The sequence below is a fragment of the Jaculus jaculus genome, chromosome 8, assembly GCF_020740685.1.
Source record: "Jaculus jaculus isolate mJacJac1 chromosome 8, mJacJac1.mat.Y.cur, whole genome shotgun sequence".
Classification (NCBI taxonomy): Eukaryota; Metazoa; Chordata; class Mammalia; order Rodentia; family Dipodidae; genus Jaculus; species Jaculus jaculus.
In genome coordinates this window covers 42,946,463-42,964,530 of record NC_059109.1, presented here as the reverse complement: position 1 = coordinate 42,964,530, position 18,068 = coordinate 42,946,463, and the positions used below count along the sequence as shown (strand labels likewise).

The window sequence follows — 18,068 nt, the reverse complement described above, 5'->3', positions numbered from 1 at the left end:
GCAGACTGTCTTGAGTAGCTACGGAGGAATCTTCTGTAGAGGTAGGCTGGCTGCAAAACACAGGGCCTCCTGCTTTTGACCCTGGACCTCCAGCCTTATCCTTCAGGGGATGGATTCCTAGAGACATTTTTAACATTGAATTAGGTGGGGTGATTGCTCTACAGTTAAGTGAAGGATGACCTCTTAGGGATGAGACTGGGGTCAGGAAGCCAGTGAGGTGGCAGGTCATGTAAGAGAAGGAATTGCACTAGGGTTGTAGGAGGTAGGGAAGGAGAAAAAAAATGGATGTGGGAACTAGTTACTCCCTGCTGACCTATGTGGATGGGAATGAAGGAGAGGGATGGCAGGAAGCGCAAGTTCAGAAAAAAGCAGAAGTTCTGTTTTTGGACATGGTGAGATGGTGCTGGCGTGGAAGTAGCTTTGGTAATAGGCTACAGGTGCATGTAATGGTTTATCTCCAATTGTCATCTTGGCAGGCTTTATAATCACAATGGGAACCAATCTCCTGTCATTTCTGTGAGGGATTTCCTGGGTACGATTAATTGAGGTGGGAAGACCCACCCTGTAGATAGCCACATTCCATGGGTTGGGGGTCCTGGACTGTATAAGAAGGAGAAAGCTAGCTGGACACCAGCATTCATCCCTCTGCTCTGCAAGGAGAAAGTAGCTACAGTGCAGAACAGAGTTAAAGGGATAAGAGCTTGGCCAGAGGTCTCAAGTGGAGGGTTACTGTGATGAAGGTCAAACCTAGTAGTAAACAGGCTGGGAATATGCATCTTGCTCATGGAAATGGGAGCAGAGGCTGTTGAGGAGCGGGTGAAGGAAGTGGGCCTCCAAGTGTCTGAGAAAGGGTGGTTGGATAGCCCCCAGTATAAGGGAGGCAGGAGAATGACAAGGGACAGGGCATGGGGTCAAAGGAAGTACTTTCCTAGGTGGCCCCATGCAGCAGAACTGTGTGTAAAGCCAGGTGTGGTGGCTCGTGTTTGTAATCACCATTTGGGAGGCTAAGGCAAAAAGATCACTTGTTAGAGGCCAGCCTGGGCTGCATAGTGAGACCTTGTATCAGAAGGCTGGAGAGATAGGTCAGTCTGCTAGCATGAAGACCTGGGTTCAGATTCCCAGTACTCGCATAAGTACCAGGCATGGCGGTGCATACCTGTAATCCAGTTGCTGGAGAGGAAGTGACAGGAGAACCCCTGAGGCTTGCTGGCTAGCTAGTCTAGATGAATTGTTGAGGTCCAGCTTCAGTGAGAGACTCTGTATAAAAAAATAAGGTGGGGAGTTAAATGGAAGACACCTGATATCGACCTCTGGCCTTTGCGCATGCACGCGTGCACACACGCACCCATAGAGAAACACACGCACATGTTGTACATGCAGCAAATATAAAAATGTAATAGTTGGATTCAGGGTTTAGGGAGCCATTGGTGACCTTGTGACTCTGTGAGGCAGATTAAGGAACATGCTGGGGGCAGGGACCATTGGATGTCAGGGACAGAAGAAGTGCAGACTCCAGGGCTGCAGCCTGCTTGGAAGTGGATTCTGGTCTTGGTGTTCCCTGAGCCTTGACTTCTTGCCAGTGTCTTCATTCTGAGCTGTCCTCATTAGCAGGGATCAATGTGGTAACCAGAAGACCAGGAGCTGCTCTGTGGGACACATTGGATTTATTGAAAAATCATTTCTTAATGAACAACTCCCTTCTGCTCTCATCTCACCTGGAATGATTCTATCATATTTAGTTCAGGGTGGTTCCGTGTACAGTTCAGATTACCCTTCTTCTCATTACTAATCATGCAGCTATAGTATAATGGCATGTCTTGTGAAATGGCATATTATGTATCTACATGACATGAGTTTTTATAGAATTGTAACTCTTTAATAGTGAATAATAATACCTTTAACAAGTGAGCCCTGGAGCTAGAGAGATGGCTTGGCAGTTAAGGCCATTGCCTGCAAAGCCTAAGGACCCATGTTAGAGTCTTCAGACCCCACATAAACCAGATACAGAAGGTGACACCAGCAAACAAGGTTGCATATGCACACAGGGTGACACATGCCTCGATTACAGTGGCTGAGGCCCTAGTATGCCAGTTCTTTCTTTCTTGAGTTTTAAAAAGAGGCCAGTCTGTTGGTCTTGCCTCAAAATAAAATTTTTTTAAAAGAGGTGAGCCCTGGTTAATCTCATGGCTTCTATCTGTGTGTGTTGAAGTCAGGTTCGCATTGCTGGTAGAAATCACCCAACCAAGAGCAGCTTGTGGGAAAAAGAGGTGTATTTGGGCTTACAGGGTTGAGGGGAAACTCTGTGATGGCAGGGGAAAACGATGGCATGAGCAGAGGGTGTACATCACCCCGTGGCCAACATCAGGTGGAAAAAAGGAACAGGAGAGTGTGCCAAACACTGGCATGAGGACACTGGCTATAACACCCATAAGCCCGCCCCCAATAATACACCGCCTTCAGAAGGTGTTAATTCCCAAATCTCCCTCAGCTGGGAACCTAGCATTCAGAACACTTAAGTTTATGGGGGACACCTGAACCAAACCACCACAGTGTTCTATCAGAGAATGTGCGAAAACCCTGGAAACTTGCACTGAATTTGTATTATTACTACTTTTTCCTCTAAGAGTGTTTTAAATTATTATTATTATTATCAGCTTTATTATTACTAAGATGAATGAAATAGCCCTTTGTGTACCCAGAGAGCTTGCTAAAGTTGTACTTGGTCTGCTTTCCTTTTTTAGGTGAGTAAACTAAGTCACAAGGGTGGGAGAATCTATTCTCCAAGGTTGGAAGGAGCAGAACTAGAATTCAGAGCTCCTGAGCTCCGCTGCTGTCTGAAAGAGATGAACTCTGCAGTGTGGCCTTCATTTTATCTTTCTTTGGACATGCAGCCTCGCTGTGTATCCTAACTCAAGGTCCTTCTGCCTCAGCCTCAGCCTCAGCCTTCCAAGCACTGGGCTTACAGACATGCATCACCACACCTAGTCTTCCTTTTTTTTTTTTTTTTAAGTTAGTTATTTATTTGGAAGGAGAGAGAGGAGAGAAAGATAGAGAGAGAATGGGCATGTCAGGGCCTCTAGCCACTGCAGAGGAACTCCAGACACATGTGCCAGTTTGGGCAACTTTACGTGGGCACTGGGGAATTGAACTCGGGTTGTTAGACTTTGCAGGCAGGCACCTTAACCACTAAGCCATCCCTCCAGCCTTCCTCCATTTTTAAACTTGCTTTGTTTTCTGGATAGCTACAAATGATACAAACAGGTTCCTCAGCAGTTGTAGCTCTTTGATTCACCAAACGTGACAGGTCTCTTGCAAAGGTCAGTTGTTCTGAGAGCTACAGTTGTTGAGGACTCCCACAGTAAATGCTGCTCAGCCTCGGTGCTTGCAAGATATCCCAACAGCATTTGCTTAAGACGTCAGTTAATTCCTGGAGATGGAGGGCCTGTTGTCAGCCCAGCACAGAGGGAGGGTGCCTGCGTGAGCAGATTGTAGGAGCAGGATGGGCCACTGTAATGGATTAAGCTACTTAAGAAAATTTAAAAAGATGGTTAATATGCATTCCCTTCTTGCATGTGGTAACAGGCTGGTGTTTTGGTTTTTTATTTCCTTGGCAGGGTTCCTGTCCTAATAAGAAATGATAAGCCAAACAATTGTTCATTTGCTGAGACATGATGGAAGATTGTGGATAATTGAAGTGAACCATGAGGCCCTTGAATTCATAGGGAAAGGAGAAAGAGCTGAGATATTTTCTCTGTTTGCAAGGAATCTCAGTTGATTGCGGAGGCTGGGGCTGAGTCTTCCTAGTAGCCAGGAACTTGGCTTCTTTGGCTGGTTCCAACCCTGCCTGTCAGCAGGCTGGTGACCTGGTTCCTCACTGTTCTGTGTTACATAGGAGGAAGGACCTTCCTTGCTGTGAAGCTATGGCTCTTCAGAAGGCCTCAGTGGGAAACCCAGACATTATTATGAATGCTGAAGACAATATATTGGATGTTTGCCTGCTGTGGGGGTGTGGAACCACAGAAGCAGAGAACAATCACATTAAGAAGTGAAAAGAAACTCGGACATCATCTACCAGTGCCTTGCTTTACACATGGGGAAAGTGAAGCCCAGGATGGAGAAGCAATCGCAGGCCCTTTGGAAGAGTTGAGGAGTGTTGTATTTCAGTTGCTACTAGAGACTTCTGGAGATGACCAAGGAGGGCATATTAGTTCTTAGGAATGACTGAGCTGGGACTGTGGCGTATGGGAAGATGCCAGCCAGGATTTATTTGCCTTGTGAGCTCCTTGGCTATTTTCTCAAACTTTGTTGTCTGTTCCTGTGGTTTGCTTTCTTGGACTTGAGTGATATCAGATCTCAGGCAACTCACCCCAATTCCAGCAGGCTTTTCCCTGCCCAGGCTGAGCCCGTTCCAGGAAGAGGAAAGGGACACTTGATTCTGTGACTAGTGCTATGAACAAAATCACTGAGAATGAGTACAGGGAATGAAGGGGTATTTACTGAACTGGGAGTACATATCATTTGCTCGGTTGTCATTACTTTATCCTTCTATCTGGTTATGTTCTAGTTATCTAATCTCATTCTACCCCTCAGTAACACTGTCAGGGAGGTGGGATTAGCCCAGTTTTACAAATGGAGAATCAAGGCTCAGAGAGCATAAATCACCTGTCTGGAGTCAAACAGTTTGCTTTAGTGATACAAGAATTAGGTATTGGAACCCAGCTTTGGCTGTCTCCGGAGCCCATGCATGTTCTCTGTATCTTAATATCTGTTTGCCAGTAGAAAGGAGGAACAAGGGGCAGGGGTTGGGCTTTCCCAGGTTCCTTGCTACCCTCTTCCCCCAACCCTGTGGTGCCAACTTTCCCATGTTCCTTCAGTGGCAAAATCCAGGAGGCTCTACTTACCCACTCCCAGCCTCTGCTGCCCCAGGTGTGTTTCTTTCCCCCAGCCGCCTCCCCTGGCTGAGGGGCAAGGGCGCACGCGGGCTGTTCTAAATAGCCTTCCCTTGGCTTCTCCAGCCCCTACTGCGCAGGCAGTTACTATCTAGGAGTACCTGACCTTCTGGCTAGTCTGGCTATATTTTTACCTTTGGAATGTCATGGCTTAATATGTTGGGTGGGTAAATCTGTTTTATGAGATGGTCTTGGTTTTTCCTCCACAATTAGCTTTTACTCTGCAACTGTTGCTGCCTTTCAGAAATGAAAAGGATTCACAGTAGAGCAGATCTCCAGATGGAAATCCCTGCTTTGCTCTCTCTTTTCCCACCGTGAGCACTTGTCTCCTCTTATCTTTCATTCCTTTATAGTTAAGAGGAGTTTACAAGTTTAGAATGTGACTGGTAAGTGATTCCATTTGTCTTCTGTAGGCTTTCCCAAACATTAGTACAATTTTTATTCTTTTTTTTTTGTTTGTTTGGTTTTTTTTGTTTTTCAAGGTTGGGTTTCACTCTAGCCCAGGCTGACCTGGAATTCACTAAGGAGTCTCAGGGTGGCCTTGAACTCTCGACAATCCTCCTACCTCTGCCTCCTGAGTGCTGGGATGAAAGGTGTATGCCACCACACCCGGCTAGTTTTTATTCTTTGTATTGAGTCTATTTTTTTTCTTTTTTTGAGACATGCCCAACTGACTGGCCTTGCGTGTGTGTGAGAGAGAGAGAGAGGGAGAGAGAATTGGCATGCCAGGGCCTCCAGCCAATGTACTCGAACTCCAGGTGTGTGCACCACCTTGTGTGCATGTGCAACCTTGCACACTTGCATCACCTTGTGCATCCGGCTTATGTGGAATCTGAAGACTCGAACATGGGTTCTGAGGCTTTGCAGGCAAGCGCCTTAACCACTAAGTCATCTCTCCAGCCCTGTAATTAGTTTTATTAATGAAATATTTAAGGAGAGAAAAGCTAGCAACCAGATTCCTTTTATTCTGATATTATTTATTTTCATTTATTCATTAAAGATGGAGGGAAGAGAGAGAGAGAGAGAATGGGTGCACCAGGATTTCCAGCCACTGAAAATGAACTCCAGATGCACGTGCCACCATGCACATCTGGCTTATGTGGGACTTGAAGAATCAAACCTGGGTCCTATTGGTTTGCAAGCAAGCATCTTAACCACTAAGCCAGCTCTCCAGCCCTTAGCCTGGTATTTTGCAGTGCTATTTCAGAATGTTTAAAGAACATGTTGCATTTGTCATTCACCTGTACCCTTTCTGATTCCACCTGCCAGAGGCAACCACTCCCCTAAGCTTCCCATCAATTCAAAAAAACACTTCTGGACCTCTGTGCCTCTATTAAAGCTGCATGGTACTGAGCTCGGCGTAGATGGTGCTCTGCAGTTTGCCTCTTCTCACTGCATTCTCAGGATTACCCATGTGTGTTCAGGCTCTCTTGGGTTCAGTTTGTAAAAGCCATGGGCACTAGTCCACTGTGGGAATGGATGGTTTTTCCCTCCATTCTCCTTACGATGAACAGTTAGTTTGCCTTACACATTCACATTAGAGTGGTGTTACAGTGAGTGTCCCCACATCACCCCGTACATTGTGCATGTTTGTTTTCAGGCTAGGTGGAACACCCACACGAGGATGAGCTGGTTAGTGTGTGAGCACCCTTTTGCCTCATGGGGAGCTGCCAAGTTGCTCTTCGGAGTCTCCACCATGTACCACACATGGGTTCCTGCTGTCCCTCATGTTGTTCACTTGAGAGTGGCAGGCTTCAGATTTCTGCAAGTCTGGTGGGTGTGCAAGAAAGCTTCCTGGTTCCATTAACCACTCTGTGATTGTAAGTAACTCTGAGTGCAGTTTCCTCATCAGTAGAATGACCTGTCCCTGTGCTTCATCCATTGGTCCATTGTATCATCTGTGTTTTCTTACAGGGCTTTTTTTTGGGGGGGGGGGGCTTGGCTTTTCAAGGTTGGGTTTCACTCTAGCCCAGGCTGTCCTGACCTGGAATTCACTATGGAGTCTCAGAGTGTCCTTGAACTAGTGGCAGTCCTCATAGTCTGCCTCCTGAGTGCTGGGATTAAAGGCATGTGCCACAGTACCCAGCTTTCTTACATAGTTTTATCACAAAATTTCACACAATGACATTTCATGGGTCCTGGATTTGTCCAGCACCTTCCACCAATGAGCAGTTCTTTGTCTTTTAGCTTTGTTGACAGTAGCTATCAGTGACCAGATGCTTTGTGTTTTAATGGGGTTGTGTTCATCAGTCTTTTCCTTTATGGCATGTGCTTGTTTTGAGTCTGATTTCAGAAACCCTTCTGCACTCAGCTTAGAGATGTGCTTCAGGGCCTGAATGAAGATTGGTTTGCTTTTCATGCTCACTCTCTGGGTAGCATTGGTCTGCTGCGTCTTTACCCTGCCCTGGGGCCTAAGAAGATAGTCACCCGCAAAATGGTCCCCAGGGTCTGTGGAGGTTATTGCACTTGTCCTGGGGTGGATGGGATGGATGGGGCTAGAGCTCAGCTCTTTTTTTTTTTTTTTTTTTTTTTGAGGTAGGGTTTCACTCTAGCTCAGGTTGACCTGGAACTCACTGTGTAGTCTCAGGGTGGCCTTGAACTCATGGTGATCCTCCTACCTCTGCTTTCCAAGTGCTGGGATTAAAGGCATGCACCACTACACCCAGCTTAGCTCTTTTTCTTATCTGGCTGTGTCTGAGAGCTGCTATCAGGGTGCTTAATTGGGGCTCTCCCTGCTGCCAGCCACCACATGGGCTCCCCATGGTGAGGGTGGGCATGAAGAAAATGCTTGGAGAATTGTGGAAGTCCTTCACTTCCATGCTACTCAGCTTAGGAGCTTTGTTCTTTAGGCCCCATGTCATTGATCCATTGTGTTGTGTGTGGCAAAGCATAAGTGAATTCAAGGCATTTTGGATAACCTCATCAAACTCACTTGTGTCAAAACTGGAAAGGTTCTTAGGGGTCAGCAAGTTCTGCCTCCGCACCTTGTCCAGCAATCATTTATAGGGGGTCTTTAGGTGCCTGCGATCTGCTCATTGCTAAGGGTGCAGTGACAACAGGACAGCCAAGATTCCCTGGCATGGAGGAGCAGTCAGTAAATCTTCTTTTACTGTTTTTACAGTAAACCTTACTTTTACTGAGGGTGTGGTAGGATACACAGGAAATGCCCCAAGATGGAGACTTTCATCATTTCTCATTTTACACAGATCTGCTGGATTGTGGCGTAGGAGTTGATGGGCTAGTGGGCCACAGCCATCTCCCCACCTGTTTTCAGACATCCCCCTGAGCTAAGAATGGCTTTTGCATGTTTGAATAGTTAAATATAAAAATGAGCAGATAGTTCAACCAATTGGGATGATAGACACCACTAACTTTGACCTTTAGTTAACCAAAACGTTGATTATCCTCCAGGTAGAAAGATTCCATTCTTCTCCATGGAAGACCCAGATACAGAAAATGGCTGTTGATAATTGCAAAAAATATTGTGAACAATTGAAAAAAATGGTGTGGAGTATTATTTTCTCTCATATGCGGATGCCTATCTAATATCCCTAATTTGGCCTGGTGGCCTACATAGCCACAGAGTCTACTCTCTGGCCATTTCAGACTGTTCTAGCTGTGTGACCTTGGGCGAAGTACTCCTTTAGTCTGTTACTTCATCTGCAAACTGGATAAGGTGCCTATTTCATGGGGCTCTTGTAAGAAATAAAACATAGTGCTTTGACAGACGTTAGATCTCCCCTAATAAAAAGGCAATAGTAGTTGATTCCTAGAGGTCCTTCAAAGAGGGAAGGAGGGGCTGGGTGCATCTTAGGGCTCACCCTGCTGGTGGTTATTGTGACAAACAGCAGTCTCTAGTGTTGCTAAGTTCCTGGAAGTGTGGACATGGGACCTCACGAGGACTCCTCCCAAGGGCTCTGCAGCTTCTCATGACATTAACGCCATTCCCACATAATTTTCCTCATGAACTGCAATGAAGTATGACTAAAACATGTAAGTAACAGCTTCATAATGGCCATAATGAGGCCATAAATACTAGAGGAAAATAATTCCTAAAGCTGCTTCCTTGTGAAGACCTGTCCTTTGCCTAGACGCCTTTGCTTATCTCATTAATACTGGCCATTGGCTTTCTTTGCTAGCTTCTTTTCCAAGAAGGAAATAAAGCATTAATCATTATGGAACACTTGCTGCTTCCTGCTTTGTGGGAGAAACAAACCATGAAGCTGTGTGATGTGCAAACGCTGCAGACACTGAGCAGATAGCTCGTTCACTAATCCTGGTGACCTGTTCTACCCTTAACTTGTTCCTGGTGTACAACATGTAATTTTCCCTCAATGTCGTGAGCAGTGTTGATATAAAAATCTGTGAATACCAAGGGTCAGCCGTCTTAGGCCAAACCACCTTCTCAGCATTCTGGGTGAGATCTTCCGCCATCACATGGGCAAATGGAGGTGGGGTTAGTAGAGTGACCTCACAGGAGATGGCATGCAGAGTAGACTAAGCTCAGGTGCTTGGAGCCAGAGACATGTCCTCACACCAGACTCAGGCATCCTTGTACGACTGCTCCCTTCTTGCTGACAGCCAGATGCTCCCATATCCCAGCATGAGGGTGAAGTCATTTGTGAGATGAGAGCTGAATGGATCTGGGAAATACACAGGACAAATGGCCCAGCTCTGTCCAATACTGATGCCATCATGGGAGCAGTTTAAAATGCCCTTTGGGACTGTTGTAGGAACATTTATAAACAAATCATTGGAGTTCCATCACTAGGTGGCCTTACTGATGCCCGTGGATAGATTGTGTGTGTTTGCGTGTGCGTGTGTGTGTCAAGAAGTGAACCACGTGGGCTGGAGAGATGGCTTAGTGGTTAAGGTGCTTGCCTGCAAAGCCAAAGAACCTAGGTTTGATTCCCCAGGACCCACATAAGCCTGATGCACAAGGTGGCACATGCATCTGGAATTCCTTTGCAGTGGCAGGAGGCCCTGGCATGCCCATTCTCTGTGCCTCTTTCTCTCTATGCCGTTCAAATATTTCTGTCTCTAAAATAAATAAATAAAAATAAAATATGTTTTTTGAAAAAAGAGAAGAGTTTCCTTCAGTGGGAAGACTCTCTGGGGAGGTTGGAGGGATGTCTGTTTGAGATCTGCAAAACTAAGTGTTAAGCCGCATGTGTGTCTGCACACGTTTGTATGCTATGTTTGTACAGACTTAGAGCATCAGGAAACAAAGAAAAGAATGAAGGCCACTGGGCAGGAATCAGAAAGCAGGCTGCCTGATGTTTTGCAGATGTCAATTCAGTTTGTACCATGAGGGTGAGGGTGTCCCATTAGGGGGAGAAGCTGAGTAAAGAGTGAAGGGAGACCCCAGAGGACTCCGTTGTTCATCTGGAAAAGCTTGGACACTCTGGAATGATTCTGGTAGAATGCAGCACTGGGAAGGCTCTGCAGCTTCCCTAGGCTTTGTTCCCCTCATCATGAAGACATTCGTGGGTGCCAGAGACTTTGGAGGAGGCTGTGATAGCAAGGCTTTTGTCTGATGGGAGAGGGCTTGGCTTCCATAGTTCCAGTCTTGTACAGATGGTGTGGTTATTTTCAGCAAAGTGATGTGCTATGATGGGAATGGCCAACTCCTTTTCATTCTTCAGCTTAATGGAAAAAAGAGAATGGAAGGGGAGAAATCCTAGCTAACCAGCCTCGTGCTAATGCCTGTCGTTTTTGGATTTTAAATGTGTCCCAAGACACAGACATGGGATAAATACTTCAGCCACTAGAAATCCAGCTGTCAGGCTGAAAAGATTTCTGACCTCTTTTAAAGCAGACAGGGTAGCGATTTACTTGTTCAAATCCAGACGCCCCATCTCTGATTTTAACTGTCCTATCCACATCCTGGGGAAATGGGTCATGGGTTGATGGGGCTTACCAGGGTGAGTATCAGGGATGTGAGTTCAGTTGGTAATGCCACACTTGGTTTTTTGTTGTCACAGATACTTATGAGAGTGATACTTATACAGATACTTAGGGAGTGACAGGTGCCTGGGGTGGGTAGCTGAACAGAGCATTGTGTCCAGTGGGGAGATAGTGCAGATGTCCATCAGCACAAGCTAGGGCAACATAACAGGGTGGCCAGGGTGGAAAACAGATGGGCCAGCTTTACGTTGAGTGCCTCTGCCAGGCTCAGAGGTGAAGATTTCAGCTAGGGTCTGAAGGGCAACAGGGAGGCTCCCTGGTTGGATTCGATTGCCAGGATCCCCCCAGCATCGCACGGCTGGAACTTCAGAGACTGCTAGTTTTGTGCTGGGGAACCTGAGAGCACGGTGCCAGCAGGGCTGCTTTCCTCTCTGTCCCGCTCCTTGGCTTGTAGGTGGCTGCCTTCTCCCCGTGTCCCTCCCTCGTTTCCCTTGTTCATTGCAGTGTCCTGACTTCCTTGTCTGTAAGGACATCAGTTATGTTGTATTAGAACTCACTCTGATGACTTCATTTAAATCTCTCTGAGACCCATTCAGAGCTCCAAGCAACTAGGCCTTCAACGGTCTGGGAGAGAGGGGAGAGAAAAACGCAGCCAGTAGCACCAGGTCAAAGGTGGCCTAACTTTGAGGTCAACCAGCAGTGCGTTTGGGGTGCCTCACAGTAGGAAAGACATTGGTGTGATCAAGCAAATGGTTCCGAAAGGAGTTTCGGGAATGGGCAGAGAGCCACATCACATCATGCTGGGCTTCGCAAACCATGGCGAGAGTTCAGGTTTATCCTCCGGGTGCGGAGGAATCATGGGCTGCGTTTTAACAGTCTCACCCTGTGTGAAGGAAGGAACTGGAAGGAGTGAGAAGTGTTAAACGTCAGGTTGATTTTTATAGGGATTTCTCTACCTCAGCACTGCTGACCCGTCAGGTCAACAGTTCCAGGTTGTGATGGCTGACTAGTAAAATAGGAGAAATAGTGTCTGCATCATGCAGTGCCATCCTGACAGAGCTACACGTTTTTGTTTCAGACCTTTCTGTGCATAGCAGCATTCGTGACATTTAGATATCACGGTCCAGTAGCACCCTACCCCTGCTCATCACAACTAAAACTGTCTCCAGGCCCTGACATCTGTTCTCTTGGGGACAGCATTACTCCCTGTGTACAGTGCTTGCTGGAAAGGAGACAAGAAGTAATGACACCTTGGAGTGGATGGTCACAATGGAGTGAGGCAGCTTGGGTGGATTTGAGGAAGGTTTTGAAGACAGAATCCACAGGAGGAACTTCTCTCTGCTTTCCTTCTCGTGTTCTTCCGTTTGATGATGTCACTTCCCATAGGCACTGGGGCGGGTGCCCCTGCATGTAGGGCATAGTTGCTCAGAAGGGCACAGAGTGAAGGGAGTAATTGTTATCACCCTGTAGACCAGGTGCCCTGTGCTGCAGGTAGGTTTGAATAAAACAAAGGATATTTAATCTCCATACCCACCCAGTCATTCATCAAGTCTACATGCCCCCAGTTTATTGGCTCTCAAAACAAACCCTTTGGAATCTAATCTGGCCAAGTTACTGGTTCTGGAAATTTGTTTATGACAAGATTTCACAGTTGCTGTAAATTTTCCAGGGGGAGGGGTTGCCTTGGAGGAATTAGTTCAACAAAGGCAAGTATAAATGATTTCCAAACAAAACAGAACAAAACAGGGTGGTGTTCCACCACCCTGAGGAATTCTCCATGTGCTGGTGTCGCTGAGGCAGTTGTTAGCAAACAGCTGGAGTGTGTGGGGCTTGGGGGCTGAACATTTGGTGTCTGGCTAGGATCTAGCACCTGGCTGCTCTGCTAAGTTCTTCCCCATCACACCCTATGGGCCTCTCTATACCACATCCCATGGTTATCTCTGTCCCATACCCTCTGGGCATCTCTGTCATATACCCCATGGGTCTCTACACCACACCCCATAGGCATCTCTGTCCCATACCCTATGGTCATGGTCATCTGTCCCACACTCTGTTGGTATCTCTATTCCCCATCTCATGAGTGTCTCTGTCCCACACCTGGAGATGAGCAGATGACACTTTTTTGGGGTTAGTGGTAACTTTCCGGAGTTGTCTGATGTTGTGTCTGGGCTCAGTGGAACAGTGCTGGGATTGATTGTGTGGGAGAAGACATGGTAGCGCAGCATATCTGAAATTCTTGCCAGTCAGAGAGGCATGCTTTTTAATCCACTCTTCTGTGCTCTGCCACTGTTCCGAGACCTGCAGGGCCTTACTTTACATTAACTTCCACCTCATTCCTGGAATTGTTCTTGATTCCCTTGAATTTTGGCTAAAGAATACTGGGGAGCCATTCCATGGCTTTTTAAAGTAAGGAAATGGCATGGTAAATTTGCTTAGGAGCTATTAGAAAGAGCCTCTGGCCAGAAGAGGTGATGGATTGGAGAGGCAAGATGGGAGGCAGGAAGGCCATTGGGTAGTTGTCTTGGCAGTGGTCCCCATAGGGGATGGTGGCTGCTTGGGCTGGAGTCCTGACAGTGGCCATGGAGACTTCAGGATTGGCCAGCCGCAGATGTGATGGAGGGAGGAGGGGAATCATGATTCCTCAGGTCGTGATATATTTGGGAAAAGCGACGCCTTGTGCTGTAGCTTCTCTGTCCGAGTTCTGCAGCAGGCTATGAACATTCACTTCCGAAGGGAGATATGTGTATGTGTGCTGCTAAATCAGTACCATGTAGCAGATGGTCTCCAAGAGAATATCCTTGGCACCAAGGTTGGTGTGGTGCTGGTAGGCCATAGCTGTGTCCATCCCCATTCATTCTTGCTTGCTTGTTCCAATTATAAAAATATTCTTAAGTCCTGGGGAGGTGGTAGAGCATGAAGACCCGAGTTTGGGATTTTTCTGCTTCTACTCCCTCTTAAAATAAATCTTTAATAATTTACCCCCGCCCTCCAAAAAAGACTTGAGTTCAATCCATAGAGCCCATTTTAAAAAGCCAGTTTTGGTAGAGTGCATTTATATCCCAGCACTGGGAGGCATAGACAGGATGATCCCTGGGGCTCACTGGCCAGGCAGACTGCCCTACTTCATGAGTTCCAGGCCAGTGGGAGACCCCCCATCTCAAAAAAATGGAGGATCATGTCTGAAGAATGACCACACACAAACATACATATATGTATATACATACATACATACATACATACATACATACATACATACATATACGCACACACACACACACACACATATATATACACACACACACGTATGAGCGTGCACCTGTTCACATGAACACACTACCAGGAAACAGCCCAAGTATCTACACTTGGAGGAGCAGGAGGACACTTGAGAGAGAAAGCAACAGAAAACTTCTGTGCTAAAGGCCAAGCATCAGTTTCCTGGGAGAGCCGGTGGATTCCAGTAAGCAGACGAGCACACACCCGGACAGCAGCATGAAAAGGGATGTGAGGAGGGGTCTGAGCACAGGACTAGATATGCTGCCCTTTGGCCAAGCTTGGAGAATCAGGGGCACTGCTCTTAGGGTGTCCCCAGGCCAGTCTAGAAGGCCGTGCTCTTAGCACAATGGTGTCAGTGCAACCATTAGGTATGTGTGCTCTGTGTCTGTCCAGCCTGGAGGAAGGGGCTCCACCTTGCATCTTTCTGGCATAACATAACTCTCTGGTCTTAAATGCCCAGTAGGTGCTTGTTGCATGACTCAAGAGGAGACCAGAGCTGCATTATACTGGTGGGCTGCTCTTTTCCTGAACCTCCCAGCCACGGATCACACTGGCTCAGCCTTATCTGATATATCCAATCCCAGCTTTCTGGAAGGTTTGCCCCGGGGGTTTAAGATACCTGCCCTCATCTGCTCTTCCCTTTTTAATTTTCCTGCCTAAGAGCTGTGGTGGGCAGGGGCCTTGTCACTGTATGATTGTTCCGTGGAATTGAACTTGAATCTTGTGGCTTTGTTCTAACCCCCCAGTAACTCTTGGCATTATAGTGACCAGGGTAACATTGGGGATTAGAAGTCCCGAGTTCATGTTTCATCTTGGCCTTTCCTATCCTCACAACTTCAGGCAGGTAGATTTATAACCTGTGCATTCTGTTTCCTGGAGGGAAATGATCTCCCAGTGTTCTTGCCAACTTGGCCCAAAATCAAGGACTCTGTGATTGTAGGGGCTGTGAGTCTGAGGTGTGGAAGTACACTGCACTTTCCACTGTGGTAGATCCTGGGAGTCAGTGCACATTCCTGCTTGGGACTTTAATATTTAACTGTCATTGATGGCTAGAAGAGAGCATTTGAATTTTACAGTCAGTGTATTTTTAATGTGTGTGCATGTGTGCATATTTGTTTGTGCAAATGTGGAGGCCAGAGGATAACCTTGGGTGCTGTTCCTCACTGCCCACTATTTTTGTTTGTTTTGAGACAGGGTCTTTCATTGGCCTGGAGCTCACCAAGTAGACCAGACTAGTAGAATGGATCTTTCTGTCTCCACCTTCCGAGTGCTAGGATTATAGGTGTGCACCACCGCCCCTGGCATGTTTACATGGGTTCTCAGTCCTCACACTTGTGAGGCAATCCCTTTGCTCCACTGAGCTGCCTCCCCAGCCCACCGGGATCTTCAGGATAGAGAAGTCACTGAGGTCTGTCGCATGCCAGCACCTGAGTGCTTCCTTTATTTCTCGGCTGCAGCATCTCCACACACTGAGGTGGGCTCAGTCAGTCCACAAGTGAGGAAACTGAGGCCCAGAGGGGGAAAGAAACCTGCTGGAGGTCTCACTTGTGCTGAACAGTAGTCTTTCCAGACAGGCTAGGGCTCAGACCCTTATAGATATAACTATGCCTTCTGACTCCTGTCCTTTCTCCTACAGAGAGCCAGCTGCTCCCTGGGAACAATGACACCACCGAGTGCAACATTCCAGGCAACTTCAAGTGCACCAACGGGCGGTGCATCCCAGGTGCCTGGCAATGTGATGGGCTGCCTGACTGCTTTGACAAGAGCGACGAGAAGGAATGCCGTGAGTGGCTGCCTGTGGCCGTGTCTGTGGGGAGGTGAAGGGCAGAAGCCTGGACCAAGAGGAGAGAGCTTGATCTGGCTTGAACCTTACACTCTGTTTGCTGCAAGTTCGGTGGGCCAGCTGTCTCGCCTTGCTTGGCTTGACCCGCTGTCTCAGAGCACTGTGGTCAATGCAGCAGTATGGGTCCTGGCGGTAGAGGCACAGCTCAGGTGAAAGGAATTTCCCATCTGGCTCCAGGGACCCCTTCCCTGTGTGCTGCCCACATCGGCTCATGAGCTAAATATTCACTCCACATAGAAGCATCTGAGAACAACAGGGGTTACGTAGCTACAGTGTCTCTTAAACAGTAAGCAGCAGATCTAACTGCCTGACTTCCAGGCTGGGGATCACTTTACAGTAGGTGATGGAATTCACTTAATGATTTAGTGAGGTCTGCCATTGTGTCAGCATCCAGCATGGAGTAGATACTGAACCAGTGGCCCTTTTCTTTGTGGAGGGCCACAGCCTGGGCCTTCACTGGGGCATTGCCTTCCAGTGGGCACTGCCAGGGTCTAGTCCCTATGTTCTTCCCATCCCTCCTCCTTATTCAGCCCCTCATCTATTTTGTGTCCCTCATGCTTGTACTGAGCCATCTGCCCAGTTCTTTCTTGTTCTGTTTTTCAGAGTGTTTTCCAAAAGCATAAGTCTCTTTCCACTTTTCCCTGTTAGTATGGTAATTTTGAAACTGCTAGCAGTCTAACATTAGTAATCTGAATTTCAAGTGTGATCATATGTGCAAGCCCCATCATCTGTTCAGCTTTAAGAAGTATTAAGCACCTCATAAGTTTGGGAGTTTCTGTTTTGGGGATACGGTGTGCTTTTGAACTGTAGTAAATGCAGACTATCATTATCTAGCTGGCAATATTTAGCCCATGAGAAGTTTGTGAAGGAATGCAGGATTAGTGGCAAGACCTAAGTTTCATTCCCAGCTTTGACAGTAGCAGCTGTGTGATATTAGTGACTTCTGTGACATTCTGTATGCTCCATCGGTACAGTCCCATGATTTTAGAATTCACACTGAAACTGGAAGAGGTAGTGGAAAGAGAGTGTTTATAAAAAGGATCATGCCAGCAGCTGCTTGGAGCTGTCAGGTTTGGTTTGGAGCAGGCTTATTCCTGGCCATCCTCCATCCTACCGTTCACCCCAAGTGTGGTAAAGACCCAACTGGCCTTTTGATCAAAGCATAATTAAAATTTTTCACTAGGCCCACAAACACATGCATTAACCCCCTTCCTATGCTGGCACACCCCCTTTTAGCTTTAAGTTGTGAAAACAATACTTGAAAGTTTTGACAATAAAGGAAAGGAAAAATGTTCTTTCTTTAACAGTAATACTATTTTCACTTTGAATTTCTTTTTCTTTTATAAAAAATATTTTATTTTATTACTTATTTGAGAGGGAGAGGGGCAGATGGAGAGAATGGGTGCACCTGGGCTTCTAGCCACTGCAAATGAATTCTAGATGCATGCGCCACCCTGTGAATCTGGCTTACATGGGTACTGAGGAATCGAACCTGGGTCCTTAGGCTTCACAGGTTAAGATCCTCAACTGCTAAACATCTCTCCAGTCCCTGAATTTCTTACATATTTCCTTTTAGTCTAGAAGCTTAGAGTGTGAACTTTGAGGGAAATTGTCCATATTCAAACTTGAATTCCTCTCCCTTAGACTATGTGATCTTGGGAAAGTTTCTAGAATATTATAGAATTTAGCCATTGGGAGGGTTAAAGAGAATTCTTTAACCTCTAAGTGCCTCAATTTCTTCCTCTCCAAATGGAAGCAGTAAGAGAGCAGCATGGCAAAGTCACCATGTGTGTAGAAAACACGCAGTACGGTGCCTGTTGTGCTCTGGTAGCTTTTGAACATGATTACTGGTCAGTCTGCATAAGTTATGTTAGGTGTTGTCATGGGGTATGACTGACCTGCTTTTCTGTTAACATTAGCCATGTGGCTGTGCTTTCTATGCACAGTGTTGTATTATGAGGTGAGCTAATGCCACATAGCATATGCACACTGTAACCTAACCATTTCCTTATTGCTGAAAGAGGAGCACTTGAGAGGTGGAGCCCTGCTGGAGGAAGTACAGCTCCAGAAGCAGACCTCGGGCTATCGTCTAGCTC

The 18,068-nt window shown here is 46.8% G+C and overlaps 1 protein-coding gene across 1 annotated transcript in view; it reads left to right on the top strand.

Annotated features, from left to right (window-relative positions):
* Positions 1–18,068, top strand: part of Ldlrad3 (low density lipoprotein receptor class A domain containing 3) — a 291,677-nt gene that overhangs the window by 60,654 nt on the left and 212,955 nt on the right. Inside the window, exon 2 of the mRNA XM_045156641.1 lies at positions 15,766–15,912. Within this exon, the coding sequence (XP_045012576.1) occupies positions 15,766–15,912 (147 nt within the window). The remainder of the gene's footprint in view (positions 1–15,765; positions 15,913–18,068) is intronic.